This window comes from Miscanthus floridulus, chromosome 16 (assembly GCF_019320115.1).
Source record: "Miscanthus floridulus cultivar M001 chromosome 16, ASM1932011v1, whole genome shotgun sequence".
Lineage (NCBI taxonomy): Eukaryota > Viridiplantae > Streptophyta > Magnoliopsida > Poales > Poaceae > Miscanthus > Miscanthus floridulus.
The window spans coordinates 106,084,859-106,105,491 of NC_089595.1; the positions used below are offsets into that span (position 1 = coordinate 106,084,859).

At 43.7% G+C, this 20,633-nt stretch overlaps 1 protein-coding gene and 1 pseudogene across 1 annotated transcript; both read right to left on the reverse strand.

The window, feature by feature from the left end:
- Positions 1-67: 67 nt before the first annotated feature.
- On the reverse strand, positions 68-4,177 carry LOC136512474 (serine/threonine protein kinase OSK1-like; annotated as a pseudogene).
- A 902-nt stretch (positions 4,178-5,079) lies between these two features.
- Positions 5,080-9,762, reverse strand: LOC136511484 (serine/threonine protein kinase OSK1). Its single transcript, XM_066505545.1, has 11 exons — positions 9,607-9,762; positions 8,732-8,913; positions 8,388-8,572; positions 7,976-8,158; positions 7,466-7,597; positions 6,965-7,150; positions 6,722-6,811; positions 6,572-6,655; positions 6,312-6,449; positions 6,004-6,228; positions 5,080-5,641 (listed from the first exon to the last, which is right to left on the reverse strand). The coding sequence occupies exons 2-11, from the start codon at positions 8,904-8,906 to the stop codon at positions 5,528-5,530; spliced, it is 1,512 nt and encodes a 503-aa protein (XP_066361642.1). The 5' UTR covers positions 8,907-8,913; positions 9,607-9,762; the 3' UTR covers positions 5,080-5,527.
- Between the last annotated feature and the right edge of the window lie 10,871 nt (positions 9,763-20,633).

The window sequence follows — 20,633 nt, forward strand, 5'->3', positions numbered from 1 at the left end:
CTGAGGTTTTCTATTGGATCGGTATTAATCAAGCCAGACGGAAAATGGGAAAACCTACATGCAAGCGATTGTTTAGTTTCATCTGCGAGTAAAAAGCTGCTTTTGTATACATGTGACGCCTAATATTAAGGACTTTCTCCAAAATACAAATACACCTTAGAAATCGGACCAGAGGGAGTAATTCTCATCCCTTGTTTTTGTAAAGCTGCAGTCAGTGTAAGTGTATTAGAATTGAGTACATTTTCCAAGTAGACTTTATGGTAACAAAATGGGAGCATCTAGTATGGAAGTACAAATTATGGAATATGTTAATTTGAATAACAAATATACTTTGTCCTAAGGGATTGTGAATATCGCAGTTTAGGAAATAACATGGCATGCAAATATAATCCTAACAAAATTAAGTTTGCCTGCATAAACATAGCACATAAAGAAGTCAAGGGTATATGTTAAGAGTTATGCACAATGTCGTTCATATTCTGCACAGCAAAAGTTCTAATCAAGACTAGGTTACATAATACTTAAGCGCGTATGATTATGGTTCCAAATGATACCCGAATCTCAAACTTCACTATAGGGGTTGATTTATCGATGAGATCATCAGTTTCAAGTATAGCAGATTCCGCACCAAAGCCATCACAGTTATACATCATACTCTCAAGACAGCCAGGACTCCCATCAACATTTCATGTTGTAGCGTCCAATCCTTTTCTAGTAAATATTCAGTTTTTGCAGAGCTTTAAAGACTTCTATTATTATTTCTCATGGATGTGCCCGAGACTGTTAGACAATTACAGATAAATGAATCAGAAAAATTCAGGAAAAATATCATAATATGTGCTTAACATGAAAATTACCTGAAGACCAAGGGCCCATTTCCTTTCAACTGCAAAATGCTGCCTCAAGCTGGACCCAGGAGATTTTGGAGATGTTTGGCTGGTTTACGTGGCCAGCTCACCTCGCCTCGCTCGGCAAGGCCAGGCTTGCCAGCTGCGCAAAGCGGTTTCAGGTCGCTTGGGTTGGCGACGAAAATTCTGGAAAGCGCAAGAACCGAGACTGGAAGCAAACCAACCAAACGGTGTATCTTGATGCCGAGCCAAGCAAAGCAAGGCAGAGCGAGGCATCCAAATGTTCCCTCTGTAAACACATGCTGCTGAAGTTCAGTTGCTGAAGTTGGTCTTTCAGCGATTACTTGAGAGAAAGATGAATCCTAGAGATCATATAAAGCAAAACAGAAAATTAGCGAGAAATTTATAGCATCACAAGTACTGAACAACTTGCAATCAACATCTTGATATACAAGAGAAAAGAAAATCATACTCACCATAGATTCTTGAAAATCAGAGCCAAGATAAACACTGGTTGTACGAAGCCTATCATCGAAGAGTAAATAATAGGCAACTGTTGCCTGCACAGCCAAACTGTGTCATAATACCATAAAACACGACCAAAGGAAACAGAATAAAGCAGACACCTCATTCTGCAATCTGTTTTGCAGAGATTCAATTAGCTGATTCTTGTCAAAACCCATATTAAGAACATCATTAAGAGTTTCCTCGTTGAGCTACAAAATTCAAAACAATGTCATTTGCTGAAGTAGAAAAGGCAGAATAAAGATTTTACCGAAAAGCGCCATCCGCAAAAGCAGAGGATTCTAAATGGCCGAAGGAAACAAATACACATTGTCAAGTTGATACACAGACAATATAATCAATATACCTTTTTAACTTGTTGTGCAGTGTCTGGAGGCGGCACAGCCTAATAGCGTGGAAGTTGAATATTGAACCACACATGTTCACGGATTTCACGTATTGTAATCCTTTTCATTGGATCAACAACCAGCATTCGGGGAACCAAGTCCCTCGCTGAAGGTGACAAATGACTAGGAAGGGTGTATATTCCACCCTACAATTACATATAAGAATTTACTGAGCATATTAAAAATAAACTATAAAGGAATCCTTTTTTCAGGTAACTCACTGAGATTATAGCTCACCTCTATTTTCTTAAAAAGGTTTGGAATATTCTCATCATCAAATGGGAGAGTGCCACAAAGAAGAGCATAAAGAATAACGCCACAGCTCCAGACATCAACTTCAGGACCAGCATATAGTTTATCAGATATGATCTAAAGATACAAGGAAGAATCGTGCCATAGCAAGCTATATACGTAAATGGAACCATGAAGAGTGCTAATTGCAAATCATGCCAGATGTAATACCTCAGGTGCTGCATAATTCGTGCTACCACAACTCGTCTTAAGAAAGTGACCATCACGCATAACAGTACTTGAGCTAAAATCAGCAATCTTGACATTGCATCTTGAATCCAAAAGAATACTCTCTAGCCTTAAATCACGGTTAACAACCATCTTCGTATGGCAATATTCAACACCAGATATGATCTGCACAAAAAGTCAATAAGAAAATTATCGAACTAAGCTCAATGAATCAAATAAACACAAATAATCAAGTTATTGATTGCAGATATGAGAGAAGCATGACGTTTAACAGATTTCAAATATTAATCAGCTCGCAAAACAGCTTATGCCAACCATATACAGTTCGAACCAGGGATTACAATGCATCGTGCAATAGAAAGCCACCTGCTGAAAAAAACGACATGCTTCTTGTTCGTGTAGTCTTCCCTTCTCAATGATGTAATCAAACAACTCTCCTTTTTTACAATACTCCATAACCACATAAATATCAGCAGGTGTATCTATCACCTCATAAAGGCGTATGATATGAGGATGCATCAATAATTTCAGAATCTTGAGATCTCTCTTCACTGCAGATACATAATAAGAGAGAATTAAGTTGAGTACTTCATCAGAGAAAAAAAAAACGCAAGACACAATAAGGAGCTTTGCTGCGTGTCTATAATCTATACATCACACGCAAGTTTAAGAAACACAAACGAATGTTCTGTACAGAAGGAATAAGCACTGACCTTTCTCTTCCATTTCCATGCTTGTGATCCTCCTGCGATTGATGATCTTAATTGCCACCTCATGGCCAGTCAATATATGTTCAGCGATCTTCACTTTACCGAACGACCCAAATTCCAGGGTTATGCGAATTCGGTAACCGATCAAAGGGTTGGCATCTCTTCCAGCTCCCTCCATCGTGTACCTGAATCACAACCAAAGCATATCATACTAGTTTGAGGGCAAAGGAAAAAAGAAAGCTAAACCCATGCGAACTCGTGTGCATGAAAATCTACTATGCACTGAGCCACTGATACTATTCGAAGGTTGGATCTAGACGATCGAAACAAGTAATATTCCGATTCAGGCTAAGCGAACACACACACAGCACGGCTCAATTTACTCCGCGGAGAGGCGGGGAAGGCGAATCAGAATCCCGTTGCCAATTCCTCAAGCTATCTTTCAGAAACTATTCGCACCCGATTGGCCTGGGCCTGTAGTCTGTAGAAAACGAAGCTGAAGCGCCCCAAGCCCCCAAACCCAAATCCCCAACCCCTGCACAGGCACACCGCACACCCGAACCGCTAGCGCGCGATCCCACGACGAGCTTACCTCGCAGCAGGGGAGAAGCGGCGAGTTGGGTCCCACCCGCCGGAGCAGCCGGCGGCGGAGGCGGAGTCGCGGCTCGCGGCGGAGGCGAGGCCGGCTCGGGCCCGGGCGGACGGGAGGCCGGGAGGGAATGGTTTGGCGTTTCGGTGGGCGCGTGGGATTGGCCATGCCCGAGGATTTCTCCTTTTTCTCGGTTGTGTCCCATCCCATGCTTACGTGACGGTGACGCGCACTGCGGCTACAGCTTGCCTGACCGCCTGGAACAAGAGCCGGCGCATGGGGTCCCTTCCTCCGGGACCGCCTGAAAGAGCCCGGCCAGGGATTCGAATGGAGATCTGCCTCCGCGACCACGAGCGACCCGACGACGGAAGGGGAGAAGCTGTTCGCCTGTTCCTTCACCTCGCATCCTTGCGACCTTGACTGCGGCTGCGGGCGGGAGAATGGTGCCGAGCGCGGAGCGCGGAGCGCCCGAGCCGACGAGCGAGAGACGTGGAGAGGAAGAGACCGTCGCGGACTCGCGGTGTCTGCGACCGTTAGTGCGGCGGACTCGATGGGAGCGGGAGGGAAAGATGGTGTGGCTGGGCCTGGGTATTAGCAGGAGGGAGCGGGCTGGATGTGATGGGCTTCATGTATTTGTGGGGATTCAGGCCATGTCTGGGGCAGCGTTTGCTCAGCTTTTGAGCCCAATAAGCCAATAAGCCAATAATTCCGCATAAACGCCTCGCGAAAGGGGCGTGGTCGCGACTCCCCGTCGTCCGCAACGTTTCTGAAATCACGAGCTCGACCCCGCGTTTTCTCCCCCTGCCCCTCCCTCCCGAGTGGTCCCGTGCCCGTGCAGGATCCACTTGAGGTGAACCAAACAGGGCCTACCCAACGCCCCGCTTAAATTCTACACATCGCAACTTATCAAATAATCATGCTCAGCTTATAAGCGAGATCCACGTGAGCTGAACCAAACGGGGCCTCAGTGATGTGGACCTTAATTTCGTCCACCTTAATTTCGTCCCCGTTGGCACCGCAGGGAACAATAAAATAGCGGGATAGAGGGCTGTTCAACTTACAGCGAGCTCTTGCTTTGTTTGATTAACCGGTAAATATGTCCGTACATTGCAACATAACTAAATATATATTAGAATCGGACTCCGTGTAATCATTAAACGTAAGTAACTTGTATGAACTTGTTACACACAATACAAGATACAGAGGGCTCGTACGTCTTGAAATCAGTCTGCTTATGGTTCATTGCTAGATGCGAGTTGTTCTTATGCCCTTTCTGATTAATCCTCAGGAGATGCATCCTATAATACATAAAACAGTAATCTTATCTGATGAATGTGCACTTCCTGTGACATCTAATTACTCGTCCTATTCGCTTATTGGTTTCAGCCAGGCTTATTCAACCAGGCAACAGCGTTTTCCTCTAAAAAAAACCAGCACCAGCCAGCGAACACGCTGACTGTCTCTCCGTTTATGTCAGAGTTGACACTGATGTGTCAACGGGCAAACTTTCTTTTCAATTTTCAGTGGGACATTTCTCAGTCTGGGTATCATGCTAATAATATCACCTTATGGCCCCGTTCGCGAACGGTCTAAAACTTAGCTAGAAAACACTGTTCTGACTGAATTGCAGTGAAAGAAAAACACTGTTCAGCTGGTTTGTTAAACAGTAAACTGAGAGGGAAACCAGCCAGCTGGCTGGTTTGAACCAGACCAGCGAAAGGGATAACATGTCCCAGGACTAAAGAAAGGCCAAAATTTTTTTGCATGATCTAATTGAGGAAGTAGGCCTGTGGCTCGCCTGTGGCCTCTTGTTTAGGAGCTTAGGTGACAACCGTCTAGGCAAACCAGGACATGCCTCTAATGTCTACATACTCCAGAAAATATAATCTACTGGAGGATTATATATTGTCATTATGTACATCTCAAATGTAACTTTAAACTCCACTGGGTGCATCAAGGATTGTGCTTGGGAAGCCAATCATGTCAGGCTCAAAGAACTCTCAGCTGAGTTAGAAAGGCGGAACACAAGTCCAGAAAGAGGAGCTGTGGTCCACTGACCCTTTGCAGGTCAAGAAGGTACTTCTCATCCCTCGTCTTGTAAAGCTGCAGTCAGTGTAAGTGTATTAGAATTGAGTGCATTTTCCAAGTAGACTTTATGCAACAAAAAGGGACATCTAGTATGAAATGAAAGTACAATTATGGAATATGTTAATTTGGAATCACAAATGTACTTGGTCCTAAGGGATTGTGAATATTTTAGCAATTCAGAAAAATAACCTGGCATGCAAATGTAATCCTAACAAAGTTAAGTTTGCTGCATAAACATAGCACATAAAGAAGTCAAGGTCATATGTTAAAGAGTCATGCAAAGTGTCGTTCATAGTCTGCACAGCCAATGTTGTATTCAAGACTATGTTACGTGATATATTTATTTAAGTGCGCATGATTAAGATTCCAAATGATACCTGAATCTCAAACTTCACTATAGGGGTTGATTTCGCCATGAGATCATCAGTTTCAATTATAGCAGACTCCGCACTAAAGCCATCACTGCTATGCATCATACTCTCCAGGCTGCCAGGACTCCATCTGCATTTCATGTTATAGTGTCCAATCTTCTTCCAGTAAACATTCAGTTCTTGCAGAGCTTTAAGCACTTCACTTATTATTTCTCGTGGATGTGCTCGAGACTGTTAGACAATTACAGATATATGAATCAGAATAATTCAGGAAACACATAATAAGATTAAGATGCACTTAACATGAAAATTACCTGAAGACCAAGGGCCCATTTCCTTTCAGCTGCAAAATGCTGCCTCAAGCCAGACCCCGGAGATTCTGTAAACCCATGCTGCCGAAGTTCAGTTGCTGAAGTTGGTGTTTCAGCGATTACTTGAGAGAAAGATGAGTCCTAGAGATCACAATCACATAAAGCAAGACAGAAAAATTAGCAAGAAATTTATAGCGTCACAAGTACTGAACAGCTCACAATCAACATCCGGAAATACAAGAGAGAAGAAAAACCACACTCACCATAGATTCTTGAAACTCAGATCCAAGATAACCACTGGTTGTACGAAGCCTATTGTCCAAGAGTAAATAATAGGCAACTGTTGCCTGCACAGCCAAACTGTGTCATGATACCATAAAACAACCAAAGGAAACAGAGAGTACAGCAGATACCTCATTCTGCAATCTGTTTTGCACAGATTCAATTAGCTGATTCTTGTCAAAACCCATCTTAATAACATCACTAAGAGTTTCCTCGTCGAGCTACAAAATTCAAAACAATGCCAAATCTTTTGCTGAAGTAGAAAAGGCAGAATAAGGATTTTACAGAATAGCGTCATCGAAGCAGAGGATTCTAAAAGTTTGAAGGAACCAAATACACGCCGTCAAGTTGATGCACACACAATATCATTATACCTTTTTAACTTGTTGAGCAGTATCTGGAGGCGGCACAGCCAAATAGCGTGGAAGTCGAATCTTGAACCACACATGTTCACGGATTTCACGTATTGTAATCCTTTTCATCGGATCAACAACCAGCATTCTGGGAATCAAGTCCCTGGCTGAAGGTGACAAATGACTAGGAAGGGTATATATTCCACCCTACAATTAGATGTAAGAATTTACTGAGCATATTAAAATAAAATATAAAGGAATCCTTTTTTCAGGTAAATCAATGAGGCAATAGTTGGGGCCGGCGCGGCCTGGTTGGGCTCCCTTGGAGGTCGAGCTTGACCTAGCCGTTGCTGGCCCTTAGCACCAATTTGCCAACACTCTCACGGTGCAACTGGTCAGCTCAACACGCCAAAGAAGCGGTTGGCTGAGCCAGCCCGGGTTCGAGTCACGGCACCAGCTTCTTAAGATGAAAATCAGGGGGACATCTCTCCCCCTGGTCAAATCTAATGAGGCAATAGCTACCTTTATTTTCTTGAAAAGGTTTGGAATATTCTCATCATCAAAAGGGAGAGTACCACAAAGAAGAGCATAAAGAATAACGCCACAGCTCCAGACATCAACTTCAGGACCAGCATATAGTTTACCAGATATGACCTAAGAAAATAAGGAAGAATCGTGTCATAGCAAGTTAGAGCATCTCCAAGAGGTTAGCCAAATCGTTTTATAAAGGTAATTTGGCTATTATTAAAGGAAAAACGTCTCCAACAGTCTGTAAATGACTCTCCAAATTTAGTAGCTCTCCATCCCACTTTATTCGCTCTCTACTTTTGGATAACCTACATCACTAACCATCCAGCCTCTTGGTTTTACCGAGTCTGTTGAAGTACTCTAGTATTTTTTTGTCAAATCTATTTTAGAGAGTAGCTAAATCAGTAAATTTGGCTAGTCTTTTTGGCTAATGTCTTGGAGATGCTCTTATATAGGTAAATGGGACCATGAAGAACGCTAATTGTAAATCTTGCTAGATAATACCTCAGGTGCTGCATAATTCGGGCTACCACAACTCGTCTTAAGAAAGTGGCCATCACGCATAACATTACTTAAGCCAAAATCGGCAATCTTAACATTGCATTTTGAATCCAAAAGAAGATTCTCTGGCTTTAAATCACGGTGAACAACCATGTTCCTATGGCAATATTCAATACCAGATATGATCTGCATAAAAAGTCAATAAGAAGAAAATTATCAAACTAAGCTCAATGAACCAAATAACCACAATTAGTCAATTCTGATCACAGATATAACAGAAGCATGACGGTGAACAGATTTCAAATATTTATCAGCTCACAAAACAGCTTATGCCAGCCATACTACAGTTCGAACCAGGGATTACAATGCATTGTGCAATCTTTGGAATGAACATAGTAATATGCAAGAAAGCCACCTGCTGAAAAAAGTGCCGGGCTTCTTCTTCGTGTAGCCTTCCCTTCTCAACGATGTAATCAAACAACTCTCCAGATTTAACATACTCCATAACAACATAAATATCAGCAGGTGTATCTATCACCTCATAAAGGCGTATGATATGAGGATGCATAAATAATCTCAGTATCTTGATTTCTCTCTTCACTGTAGGTACACAATAAGAGAGAATTAAGTTGAGCACTTCGTCATAAGAGAAAAATTGTGAGAGATAATAAGGAGCTTTTCTGCGTGTCTATACTCTAAACATCGTGTGCAAAGCTGAACTGCAAACTAATGTTCTAGACAGAAGGAATAAGCACTGACCTTTCTCTTCCATTTCCATGCTTCTGATCTTCCTGCGATTGAGGATCTTGATTGCCACCTTATGGCCAGTCAATATATGTTCCGCGATCTTCACTTTACCGAACGACCCAATTCCCAGGGTTTTGCCAATTCGGTAACCGCTCAAAGGGTTGGCATCTCTTCCAGCTCCCTCCATCGTGTACCTGAATCACAACCAAAGCATATCATACTAGTTTGAGGGCAAAAGAGGGGAAAAAAACGAGAGCTAAAACCATGCGCACTCGTGAGTATGAAGATCTACTATGCACTGATACCATTCGAAGGCTGGACCTAGACGATCGAAACAAGTAATACCGATTCAGGCTAAGCAAAGACACAGCAAGCCTCGGGGTTTTTTTTTCACAACGGTAAAACCCAATTTCATTACTTCAGCAACGATATTACAAGGTTCGACACCAGCAAACTAACACTAAACCCCGCCACCATGTTTCTGATCACAGAGGGATCGGCCGACATGTGGCCAAAACAGCACGCCTCGATTTACTCCGCGGAGAGGCGGGGGAGGCGAACCAGAATCCCGTTGCCAAATCCTCAAGCTATCTTTCAGAAACTATCCGCACCCGATTGGCCTTGGCCTGTAGAAAACGAAGCTGAAGAGCCCCAAACCCCAAATCCCCAACCCCTGCACAGGCACGCCGCACACCCGAACCGGCCGCTAGCGCGCCATCCCACGACGCGAGGCCCCGGATCTGGCGGAGCTAGCCGGGCCACGAAATCCCTCTACGCTAGCAACGGGACACGAGTCACAGAGCCCAGCTTCTTCACGTCTCAAACACCCAGCCAGACGCGCAGGCTCGGAGGACAAAGAGACGGTGAGGCTATGGGGGCGTGCGTACCAATCTGCCGGTGAGACGCGGGGAGCTGGGTCCCGCCCGCCGGAGCAGGCGGCGGCGGAGGCGGAGGCGCGGCTCGCGGCGGATGCGAGGCCGGGGGAGCTCGGGAGAGGAGAGGCGGAATGCGCCTGACACACGAGTGACGCGAGAGAGAAAGGTGGGGGAGAGAAAAGCGAGGCTCACATGGGACCCACCGCGGTGGCGGGCCTCGAGGGCGTCGTGTGATCGTGTCCGTTCGCCATTCGTGCGTGTGCGGGCTTTGGTGAGGGGCGTGGGGGCCCGAGCGAGCGATCCGACACGTGGACTCCGGGCCCGGACGGACGGGAGGCCGGGAGGGGGACGGTTTGGCGTTTTCGGGCGTTTCGGTGGGCGCGTGGGATTGGCCGTGCCCGCGGCAATAATTTGGCAGGTGGATCTCTCGCGGTGTCCTGTTCCTGTAGTACTAGTTGTGTCCTATGCTATGCCTACGTGACGCGCGCTCAGACCGGGCTCACCTTCCTTCACCTGATGCATCAGCGTCACTTCTCCCTCGCGACTTCGCATCACAATTCACAACGACACGACGCTCTCGAGACCCGCTGGTCGGTTGGTAGTACAGTATGTGCAAACAACGGCGGGATGGACCGATGGAGGGGCTGTGTTGTGTAGGATGAACATTGTAACGGTGTGGCCAGTACACGGACGGTTCGGACGGATGTCCGCGCCCGCTGGCCTGCTAGGCCTGCTCGTCTACCTAATCGTCTGCTCGCTCGGCCGTGCTTGCTCGTGTCGCTCGTCTGCTCGCCCGCTGCCCTGCCTGCTCGCTCGGCCGTCTGCTTGCCCAACCGCCTGCTCACCTCTTTCTCGCCCGCCTGGCCGATCTGCTCCTAGCCGCCTTGTCGCGTCTGCTGGCCCGCTGCCCTGTCTGCTCGCCCGCCTAAACTGCCGAAACATATGTAACACTAGACCCCGTTTGGCCGGGCTCCTGTGGGCTCCGGCTTCTGCACTGTAGCAAGGTGTTGGCCGCTGGGTGGCCGACAGGTGCCTAGAGGAGTCGGAGCCGCAGAGCTAGAAAAACGAGCTTCTCCGGCTCCCGTCGTGTCAGTGAGAGAGGAAAGGAGGAGAGAGAGGAACGACTCCGGTGAACAGTAACCGGGTGTCGGCCGCTGGGCGGCCGACAGGCCGGAGCCCGGCCAAACAGGCCTAGATCTACTTTTATAATATCTAGATAAAATACTTGTAATATATGCTAAAACACTTGGAACATATGTTTGAAACACTTGCAAAATGTCTAAAAACACTTTAAAAGCCATTACAAGCATATGTCACATTTAGATAAAACACTTGTAACATATGCGTGAAACATATGCAACATCCAAATAAACACACCTGCAACATGCTTCTGAAAAATAAATAAAACATTTGAAACATACCCTTGCAACATGCACATAGCCATTACAACATATACAACATCCGATCTACTTTTGCAACATCGATGTAAAACACTTGCAATACACTCTGAAACACTTGAAACATATGCTATCAGCGCAATGTCACCTTGCTGCTTGGACGAATGGAGACTCGTCGTTGCAGAGCTCGACGCTTGCGCGGAGATCGGCGGCGCAAGGAGCTCCCCGGTGCCCTAGTGGACGCACTGCGCTGGACGAGCACCTGCCTTAGCCCACGAGAGTAACGTTGGGTGAGCACCTACACGAGGAGCACCTGCACGAGCACGGCGACCAGCTCAGCAAGCACCCCTAGTGAGTGGCCAGCAGCCAGCGAGCACCCCCTGCATGGTGAGCATGAGGAGGCCAGCAGCCATGTAAGATCTCTGATTGGCCTAGAGGGGGTGAATAGGCCTGTTAAAACAAACACCCAAACTTTTATCAAATTCATCCTACGACACTGCCGCTCTGGAGGGCGGCTGTGGCGAAACCACCTGAAATAGCACGTTTCCGGAGACGCACGTCTTCACCAGACGCTAAGCACCCCGAAAGTAAGTTACATCGGACGGTTCCTGTAACAGAACCGACCAATTTATAAGAGTACAAGTACAAAAGCACTCACCAAAGTGATCAAACCGTCATACTTGAACCCATATAAACCTGATAGTTAACTGAAACCACGAAGGATTTCAAACCAACTTGCATACAACCAAGATCATAGTGATTCACATAACAAGCCACGTGTTATATCCATTTCACAAGTAGTTCATAATTACTTTATACATCAGAGTTCACATAGTTATTACAACACGAGTTCATAAATAGCGGAAGCAAAGTAGTTTGAGACCCTCTCACACGCTTAGTTCAAATACAAGCCAGTTCCATAGTCATATCCAGCAAAAGCAACATGCTAAGATAACATAAACGACCATGCCTCATGATCTAGTCTTTATTCCCCGCAGAGTGGAGATAATACTTGCAGTAGCCGTTACAGAGCACGTCATCTGCAACAAGGGGGAATAAACCATGAGTACGAGAATATACTCAGCTAGACTTACCCGTCATAAACCAAAAATAAATGACACCAAGAAGTATGTAGGGCTTTATCAGTGGATCTTGCTAGACAACCTTTTTTGCATAAAAGCTTAAGTAATCATTATCATTATTCACATGTACTAGCAGTGACTTTTAGCCATTACCTACCATCTATATTAGCACCTGTACTAATCAATCTCTTGATTAAGTCACAAACAATAATAACCATATCAGGTCTTTCATGGCTCGTTATCATTATCATCATCATCATCATCATCATCATCATCATCATCATTTAACTATATCTTTAAATTTAGTGAATCTACGTTGCCGCTGCTCAGTCAAGTTCTCACTATCTAGGAGAGATGATGATTCTAATCGATTCCTATCTAGCTAGAGGGGTATTCCTAACACAAACCCTGCTTCCCCCGTCGGGGTCGCAATCAAGTCACCTTTGGTATAACTCTGGAGTCACGGGTCCGGACAGCGCCGCATCCTCAAGGGCGACACTCTGCCAGGAAGTGCAGGAATTTTAAGCATCTGACCCCTTGGACTCACGCCAATGTCCTCAAGCACATCCTTACCGCCTCCAGAATGTGCACGACCCCCTGGTTCTCGGCCTGAGTCGAACTACTAGACTTCACGGTCGAAACGACTTATCCGACTAGCTAAGTGTTAGGCTGCGTTCAATATGACATGAGGACATACAACGAATTGGTCCTTAAACAACACAGACGGGGATAGATCCACACCCAAGACCTCCTTGTCTTATTGCTTCTCTATCGACATCCAGTCCGGTCTTCATTCATTATTAACACATGGTTATTTCCACGATAGCAAATATAGTCAACCGTGACCAGACATCATCCTAGGAAATCACCTGACTTTTATCGGTCTAAGCAAGGCTAAGCTTTAATTCGCTCCTAGACCTAAATAGGATTCAGGATACATTTACTGGACAAGGAATAGATATATATGCAACAAGTGTTTGTATCCAATTCCTATCACTTAATGCATCCATAAATAAAGATACTCAAAGTAACCATTTTCAAAACATAGGAGACTTAAAATGCCCCGGGGCTTGCCTTTCAGAAAAGATGAAGGTTGGTGATTGGGACACTCAAGAACTTCTTCGTTGGCTCCTTCTTTGGGGGCCTGCACCTCCTGCTTCTGAGCTTGCTGTTGTTTATCCGGGAGTCCTTGCTCGAATTATAGAAGCGTGACTCTCTCCGGAATACCTATTGCATGCATATACATAGTATAAGAATCATGCATGCATAAGAGATGGAAGGTGATGATGAGATGTGCAGTCATGTATAGATAGACGCATGAAAGATACGGTGATACAAGATTAACACATATTTTACTGAGTATGTGCACATCTCTTCTAGACAACAAGAACTACACGCTCACCAAGCTCTAACAGCCTAAGATAAGGTTGTTCATCTTCAGTAAGAGGTCGAGCACCTACAACTAACAAGTTATGTTAATTAGCCTAGCATCTAAATCATCACATCAACTCATAGCAAGCAAACCAATTATTCACTACAATCACAGAGTCAAGGCTGCAAACAACAGCAACTAGTTTTACTCATAACTAGAGTTCTACTAATCTAAAAGACATGCAACAAGACAATATGTAAAGCTTATAAAATTGTCTACAATTCATATTTAAACCTTTTAGCATGATTCCCAAGTTAACAATGTCAAACAGGCACATTTATCAAATCTGGTCCAGAATTTCTAGAGAGCCATAATTTCTGAAGGCCAACTTTGAACAGGCATAACTCAAAAACTATTTGGCCAAATACCATGAAAATTTAACACAAGCTAGTTAAGTGAGTTATATACAACTTTGTTTTAGACAAGATTCCTAGCAAACTCATCTTCACCAGTTAATTTACTTAACTCTAAAATCTGTCCAAGTCACTATAAGTGAATTATAGTGAAATAATATTTTATTATATACAAGAATAGTACTAAGAGCACTACCAATGTTACCAACAGTTAACATACATCAAATGAACACTAGAAAACATAGTGGTCATTCATAAATAAATTCCTTTCATGCCTTTATTGATTTATTTAGATACTTAGGTTAAATAATAAACACATAGACAAAGTGTATAGAAAATTCCACAAGTAGCTTATCCATGTCTCCAATAGACTACTATATAAATTTCACATCATTTGAACAATCATAACATCCTACACAAAAGGGCTTAAAATGCCATAAATAGGAAACCCTATTGAAAAGTGTCAAATAATAGAAAAAATATTTTTCTTAGCATCCTTGAGGTATCAGGACAACCTCCAATAAATTTCATGAGCATTGGATTCATAGATTAATTATTAAAATTCACACAAGGATCACCTAATTATAAAAGGAAAATTAATAACTCAAAAACTATTCATGCAATGACTCTCAAATTTTTACCAGAGCTTCTACTCATCAAGAACAGCTCACCATACAAATTTCATAATTTTTGGAGCACTGGAACTCTAGATATGAGTTAAACAAGTTTGCATTTATTTAAAAACATATTTTAAGTTGCAATTTAATTCTTCCAGAAACTTTACTACAAGTGTTCATGTTATATTTTTTCTAAATACTACACTTCATGAGGAACACTCCAAAATTTGGTTCACCAAAATTGGATCTCTAAAACTCCACTTATGATTTTCCAAATATGCATGCAAATATGGAAATAAATGAACTATCTTTTCACTTTACCGTCACTAACACTCAGGACCCACAGGTCAGTGGACCCCGCCGGTCAGTCTTACTAGAGTAGGGGACGGCGGTTAAACGACGGTAGCTCACTGACGGTGAATCCACCAGTGAAACTGACCCCCTTGGTGCTCTCCTCACTCTCCCACATCTATAGAGGTAAGTGGTTAGGGTTGAGGCGCACTGGAGGCGGCTCATCGTCGGCCATGGCGGTACGACGCCATAGCATGACGGTGCGCTGGCTGGCTCCAGCCATGGCGGGTGTAGGCAAAAGGCTCTATGGCACCATGGTGCTCGGGCGAAACTATTCGTGCTAGCCTAGAATTAGGAGATGCTCTAGGGACACCTGGCCATGGAGAGGTCCATGCGGCGGTGGAGCTTACTCCGGCAAAGCTCACCCGTCGGCGACATTCGGGCAGAAGTAGTTAGATTGGATAGGGTTAGAGTCACTATGAGGCATGTGGAACACAATGCTTAGGAAAGGGAGCATGGAGGAGCGGTGGTCAGCTTGGGCCACGGCGAGCTCGTGCTCCGGCGAGGTGACAGTCATGGTGACGACGACAGAATTGGCCAAAGGGCCCTCACCTAGGCTCGACTGAAACTGCGAAGAGGTCAAGGGAGTAGAGCAGGGCCAGGCGAGTCTATGGGTGTGAGCAATTGCATGGCGGCTAGCTAGCGGAGGAGCCGTGCGACGACGATGCTTGCTCGGTGGAAATGGTGCAGCGCGGCGCTTTGCTTCTGGGTGAACTGGTGAGGCGAGGCGATGCGGATGAAGCAAGTAAGGGAACCAGTGGGCGTGTGGCATCGTCGTGGCAGCGATGGCCTAATGAGAGGGGGCAGCGCTGATGTACGACCGCCACTTGGCGAGCCCGGCCTGACGAAGATGGCCATCAGGCCCACGATCAACCGCCTGATGATGTGATTTCACAGCGTTCAAACTCCTAAACCGTGGCTCTTCAGTGCAAACAGTCTTAACAACAATTGAAGCCCTGTATACTAGCTACAATTCCTATTAAAGGATCATAGTCTAATTCTCAACCAATGTAGAGTAAAATCATGCCAAAGTTGAGCCAATGAAACTAGAATTCGATTTTTGACTTAGAAAAATTCTAAGTGCTGAATCAGCACCCAAATCTGCCTTGTGGGCCATGTTTGGGACTGTTCCACACATTTTCATGACTTGGCCTCTAAACAATGTTTGTTCCATATATAATTTGCTACAAGTTTGCTTTAGGTTGCTTAGACATGCAAACACTCTGGCACTGTTCCAGTTTAGTCAAACCAAAGCACTCAAGAGGAGCACCTAGTCAAACTAAACCCTAGAAGCATAATTAGGCAAAGTCATTAACATGAACATTGCTCCACTATGTACCCTAAGTGTAGTTAAGGTGTTTTAGGGAATAATTAACCACACCACACATTGATCACACCAAAATCAAGCATCACATGCATTGAAACAAGGAAAAACAAGTGAATTACTACTTTTGTTTCAAAGCCATGTTTCATATGTTTCATAAGTTTGTTGCATAGTACTAACTAACCATGTTTCACTAAAGTATGTGACATGTTTCAAGAGTGAGTTGCACATGTTGCACTTGAGTGTTGCACACTATCCATTTCATAAAACAAACACACATGAAAAATAAACATATGTTGCAATGTTTCAAAAGCATGTTCCAAACAATCTAAGCTCATGAATGGGTGAATGATGCTCATGTTTATGAAATGCAAGTGCAAATGTGGAAGCCAAACACCTAGGGTGTTACAGCCTTCCCCCCTTATAAAAATCTTGTCCTGAGATTTGAAAAGTGTACCATTTTGAATAAAAGGTAGGGTATACATCCTTTAAATAATCTTCCTATTCCCACGTTGCATCGATCTCACTACCCTGATTATGCCACATAACCATGTAAACTTGACCACATGGTTCCGGGTTACTGTCTCTCTGGTATCAATAACCCACACCGGTCTTTCTTCATAGGATAGATCTGATGTCAACTTGATATTTCTGAGTGAAACTCTTTCTTCGGGAACACGGAGACATTTCTTCAATTGAGAGACGTGAAAAACATTGAAGATAGCTCTCATCTCATAAGGTAGCTCTATCTTGTAGGCTACTCTCCCACTCTTCTTCAAGATCGGGTATGGGCCTACATATCTAGGTGCAAGCTTCCTCTTTACTCCAAATCATTGCACACCTTTCATCGGTGATACTTTCAGATAAACGTGATCACCCACTACAAACTCAATGGGCTTCCTTCTTTTATTCGCATAGCCTTTCTACCTAGCCTGAGCGGCTTCCATATGTTTCTAGATAGTATGGACTTGTTGTTCAGCCTCTTCGATGAAATCAATGCCGTAGTATCTCCTTTCTCTAGATTCAACCCAGTTCAAAGAAGTTCTACACTTGCGGCCATACAACACTTCGAACGGAGCCATCTTGATACTTTCTTGATAACTATTATTATAGGAAAAAATCAGCCAAGGGTAACCATTTATCCCATGAACCTTTGGAAGATATGACACAAGCTCTTAACATGTCTTCCAATATTCAATTCACCCACTCTGTCTGTCCGGAGGTTTGTGGATGATAAGCAGAACTTCTGACTAAGTTGGTGCCTAACATCTTGAGCAAATGTTCCCAAAAACGAGTAGTGAACTGAGGTCCTCTGTCAGATACAATGGTTCTAGGAACACCATGGAGATGTACTATTTGATTAAAATATAACTCAGCATAGTCACTTGGTCGATAGTCAGTTCTAACTGGTATGAAATGAGCAGACTTTGTTAAACGATCCACTATTACCCATATAGAATTAAAATTCTTTTGAGTAGGGGAAAGTCCAACAATGAAATCCATACTAATCTCTTCCTATTTCCATTCTGGTATAGACAATGGTTGAAGAAGTCCAGCATGCTTCAAGTGAATTGCTTTGACTCTACAACAATTGTCACACCTTGCAACATAAGCTGTGATTTCTTTCTTTTTAGGTGGAACCCACCCACATCGGTCTTCGGAAGCTTGATGATTTTGCTTTCTAGCGAGCAACTAAGAGTATTACTATGCAATATAGCAGGGTGCAGTAGATGTGCCAAATGATAATCTGCTTCCTAGAGAGAATTGTAATGAGATTTTCTACTCGAAGCATTGGCAACAACATTTGCTTTACCCAAATGATAATGGACTTCTAAATTATAATCTTGGATCAACTTTAGCCATCTTCTCTGTCTCATGCTCAATTACGGTTGAGTGAAGATATACTTGAGACTTTTATGATCGATACAGATATGACACACGTTACCGAGCATGTAATGCCTCTAAATCTTCAAGGCATGAACAACAACAACTAACTCTAGATCATGAGTTGGATAATTAGCTTCATGCTTTCTTAGCTGATGCATTGCATAAGCAACAACCCGACCTTCCTGCATAAGGACACATCCTAAACTGGTACCTGATGCATCACAAAACACATCAAAAGATTTCTCAATATCAGGTTGTGCCAAAACAGGAGCTGAGATTAACAAATTCCACAAAGTGCAAAAAGCAATCTCACACTCTGGAGTCCAAAGAAACTTCCCATCTTTTTGAAGCAACCTGGTCATGGGCTTGGCTATCTTAGAGAAATCTAGAATGAGGCAACGATAATAGCCATCCAAACCAAGGAAACTTCTAACCTCATGTACTGAAGTTGGTGCTTTCCAATCTAATACTTCTTGCACCTTAGACAGATCAACCGAAATTCCTTCATCAGACAACACATGACCCAAGAAAGGTACTTTCTTAAGCCAAAACTCACATTTACTGAACTTGGCATAAAGCTTATGTTCTTGTAGCCTAGATAAAACAACTCTCAGATGCTCAACATGTTCTTTTGCCATCTCAGAATAAATCAAGATATCATCGATGAACACAACCACGAACTTGTTAAGTTCAGGCATGAACACCGAGTTCATAAAGTACATGAAGTAGGCAGGAGCATTGGTCAATCCAAAGGACATAACTAACTATTCATAAAGGTCATACCTAGTGGAAAAAGTTGTCTTAGATACGCCTCTCGACCAAATCTTGATTTGGTGGTAACCTGACCTCAAATCAATCTTGGAGAACACATTTGCTTTAGACAATTGATCAAACAAAATGTCAATACAGGGCAATGGGTACTTGTTCTTGATTGTCATGACATTGAGTGGACGATAATCGACACACATGCATAGTGACATGTCCTTCTTTTTCACGAATATAGCTGGACAACCCCATAGTGATGAACTGGGGCGAATGAGGCCCTTCTCTAAAAGTTCATGCAATTGAATCTTTAATTCTGCTAACAACCATCATCACGGTTGATGCATAATGAATGGTCACCACTGAAGTCAGCAAAAGGGGTCACACCAAAGAAGATCGGTTGATCATCTTGCACCTAAAGATCAAGGCTAAGATAGAAAGCTCATATGCACCAGGTGACCCATCATATGATATAATATCCTGGTCTATTTATTAGCCGACTGATAACTTGTCCAACTTTTAAATATTGTGTAGTCTTCTGATACAATGGGGATGACATAAGTTGCTCCCTAGAGGACCGACATCCTTATAGGAACAGTCACAAAGAGTCACTTATCTACCACCTCTTGCGGTCTACCAATGTTCATGTCGGTGACCTGCTCTTCAAAGGTTATCTTCTTTGCAATTTCAAAAGGAAACACTACTCCATTGGGTCAGATATAAGTATCTTTAGAGTAGATATGGAGAGATCATCGAGGAAGAGCTCACATGAAAATAACACATTGGTGTAGTTCTCTAATGGATCATAATTAGATATCTCGATACCAGCATGTGCCGAGCAGTACAACCTTGGGTCACACGCCACAGGAGGCTCTTGGTTTCGTCGCGGCACTGTAGTTGCTACTCATAACACCATTACTGATCACACACCCAAAGTGAAACTTCAAGTGCATAGATTTAGTCATAAGAACAAGCACTGTGCAAAGGAGGGATAGCAAGTAAAGGTAGTCACAAGGTTAGGAGTCAACGAGGAGGCGATCTAAAGGTCAGAACACAGCGTAAGAGAACATAGCCTAATTGCTGAAGACAACTGAGTAGGGGACTCTTGCGTTATTTCCATACACGCCTAGTGTCCACCCAGGTGATTCCTAGGTAAAGATTCACATAAGATTTGATCTCACCGAGCAACAACATGAGATCAAAACTGATAAACACCCAGAGACTTGAAAGAGTTGGAGACAAAATACATGGGATTCGAGGGATAGAGTCAATGCACTGGCTAGGAATTAGTTGATAAAAGCAACAACATAATCTATGAGGAAAAGGTTCCAAAGCTAGGGTAGATAACGAGTAGCATTGCACCAGATCATCTGTAGAAGAAGGAGCAATGATGTCTAACAAGGACTTTAGAGCAAGGTCCTCCCACACATGAGCGGTGAAAGGATCAAGATGCCCAAAAGGAGGGTGAATTGGGCTAATTCTAAATTTCTTTGCAATAATTAAACTCTACGGTTTGCCCAATTAACTCCTTGTGCCTAGAAAGTGTTTCTATTGATCTAACGCACAAAAGTTTAGCACCCTAAGTTCTAATCCTATTCTAGTATGGCAATTCTAGGAATGTAAATGATAAGAATTTAAATGCTCAAAGTAAAGAGAGAAGGAGGAACGCGATGATGTTTTACCGAGGTATCAGAGAGTCGCCACTCCCCACTAGTCCTCGTTGGAGCAACAGCACAAGGGTGTAGCTCCCCCTTGTCCGCGCAAGGATCAAGTGCTCTCTATGGCTTGATTCTTCGACACTCCATCGTGGTGAATCACCCACAACTGCTCACAA

Excerpts from the sequence above, each read along its gene's own strand:
- LOC136511484 (XM_066505545.1), bottom strand. The coding sequence starts at position 8,906 with ATGGAGGGAGCTGGAAGAGATGCCAACCCTTTGAGCGGTTACCGAATT. Across the intron at positions 8,573-8,731 it reads CATGGAAATGGAAGAGAAAG|TGAAGAGAGAAATCAAGATA; the intron begins GTCAGTGCTTAT and ends GTGTACCTACAG. Across the intron at positions 6,812-6,964 it reads CTGCTCAACAAGTTAAAAAG|CTCGACGAGGAAACTCTTAG; the intron begins GTATAATGATAT and ends TGAATTTTGTAG.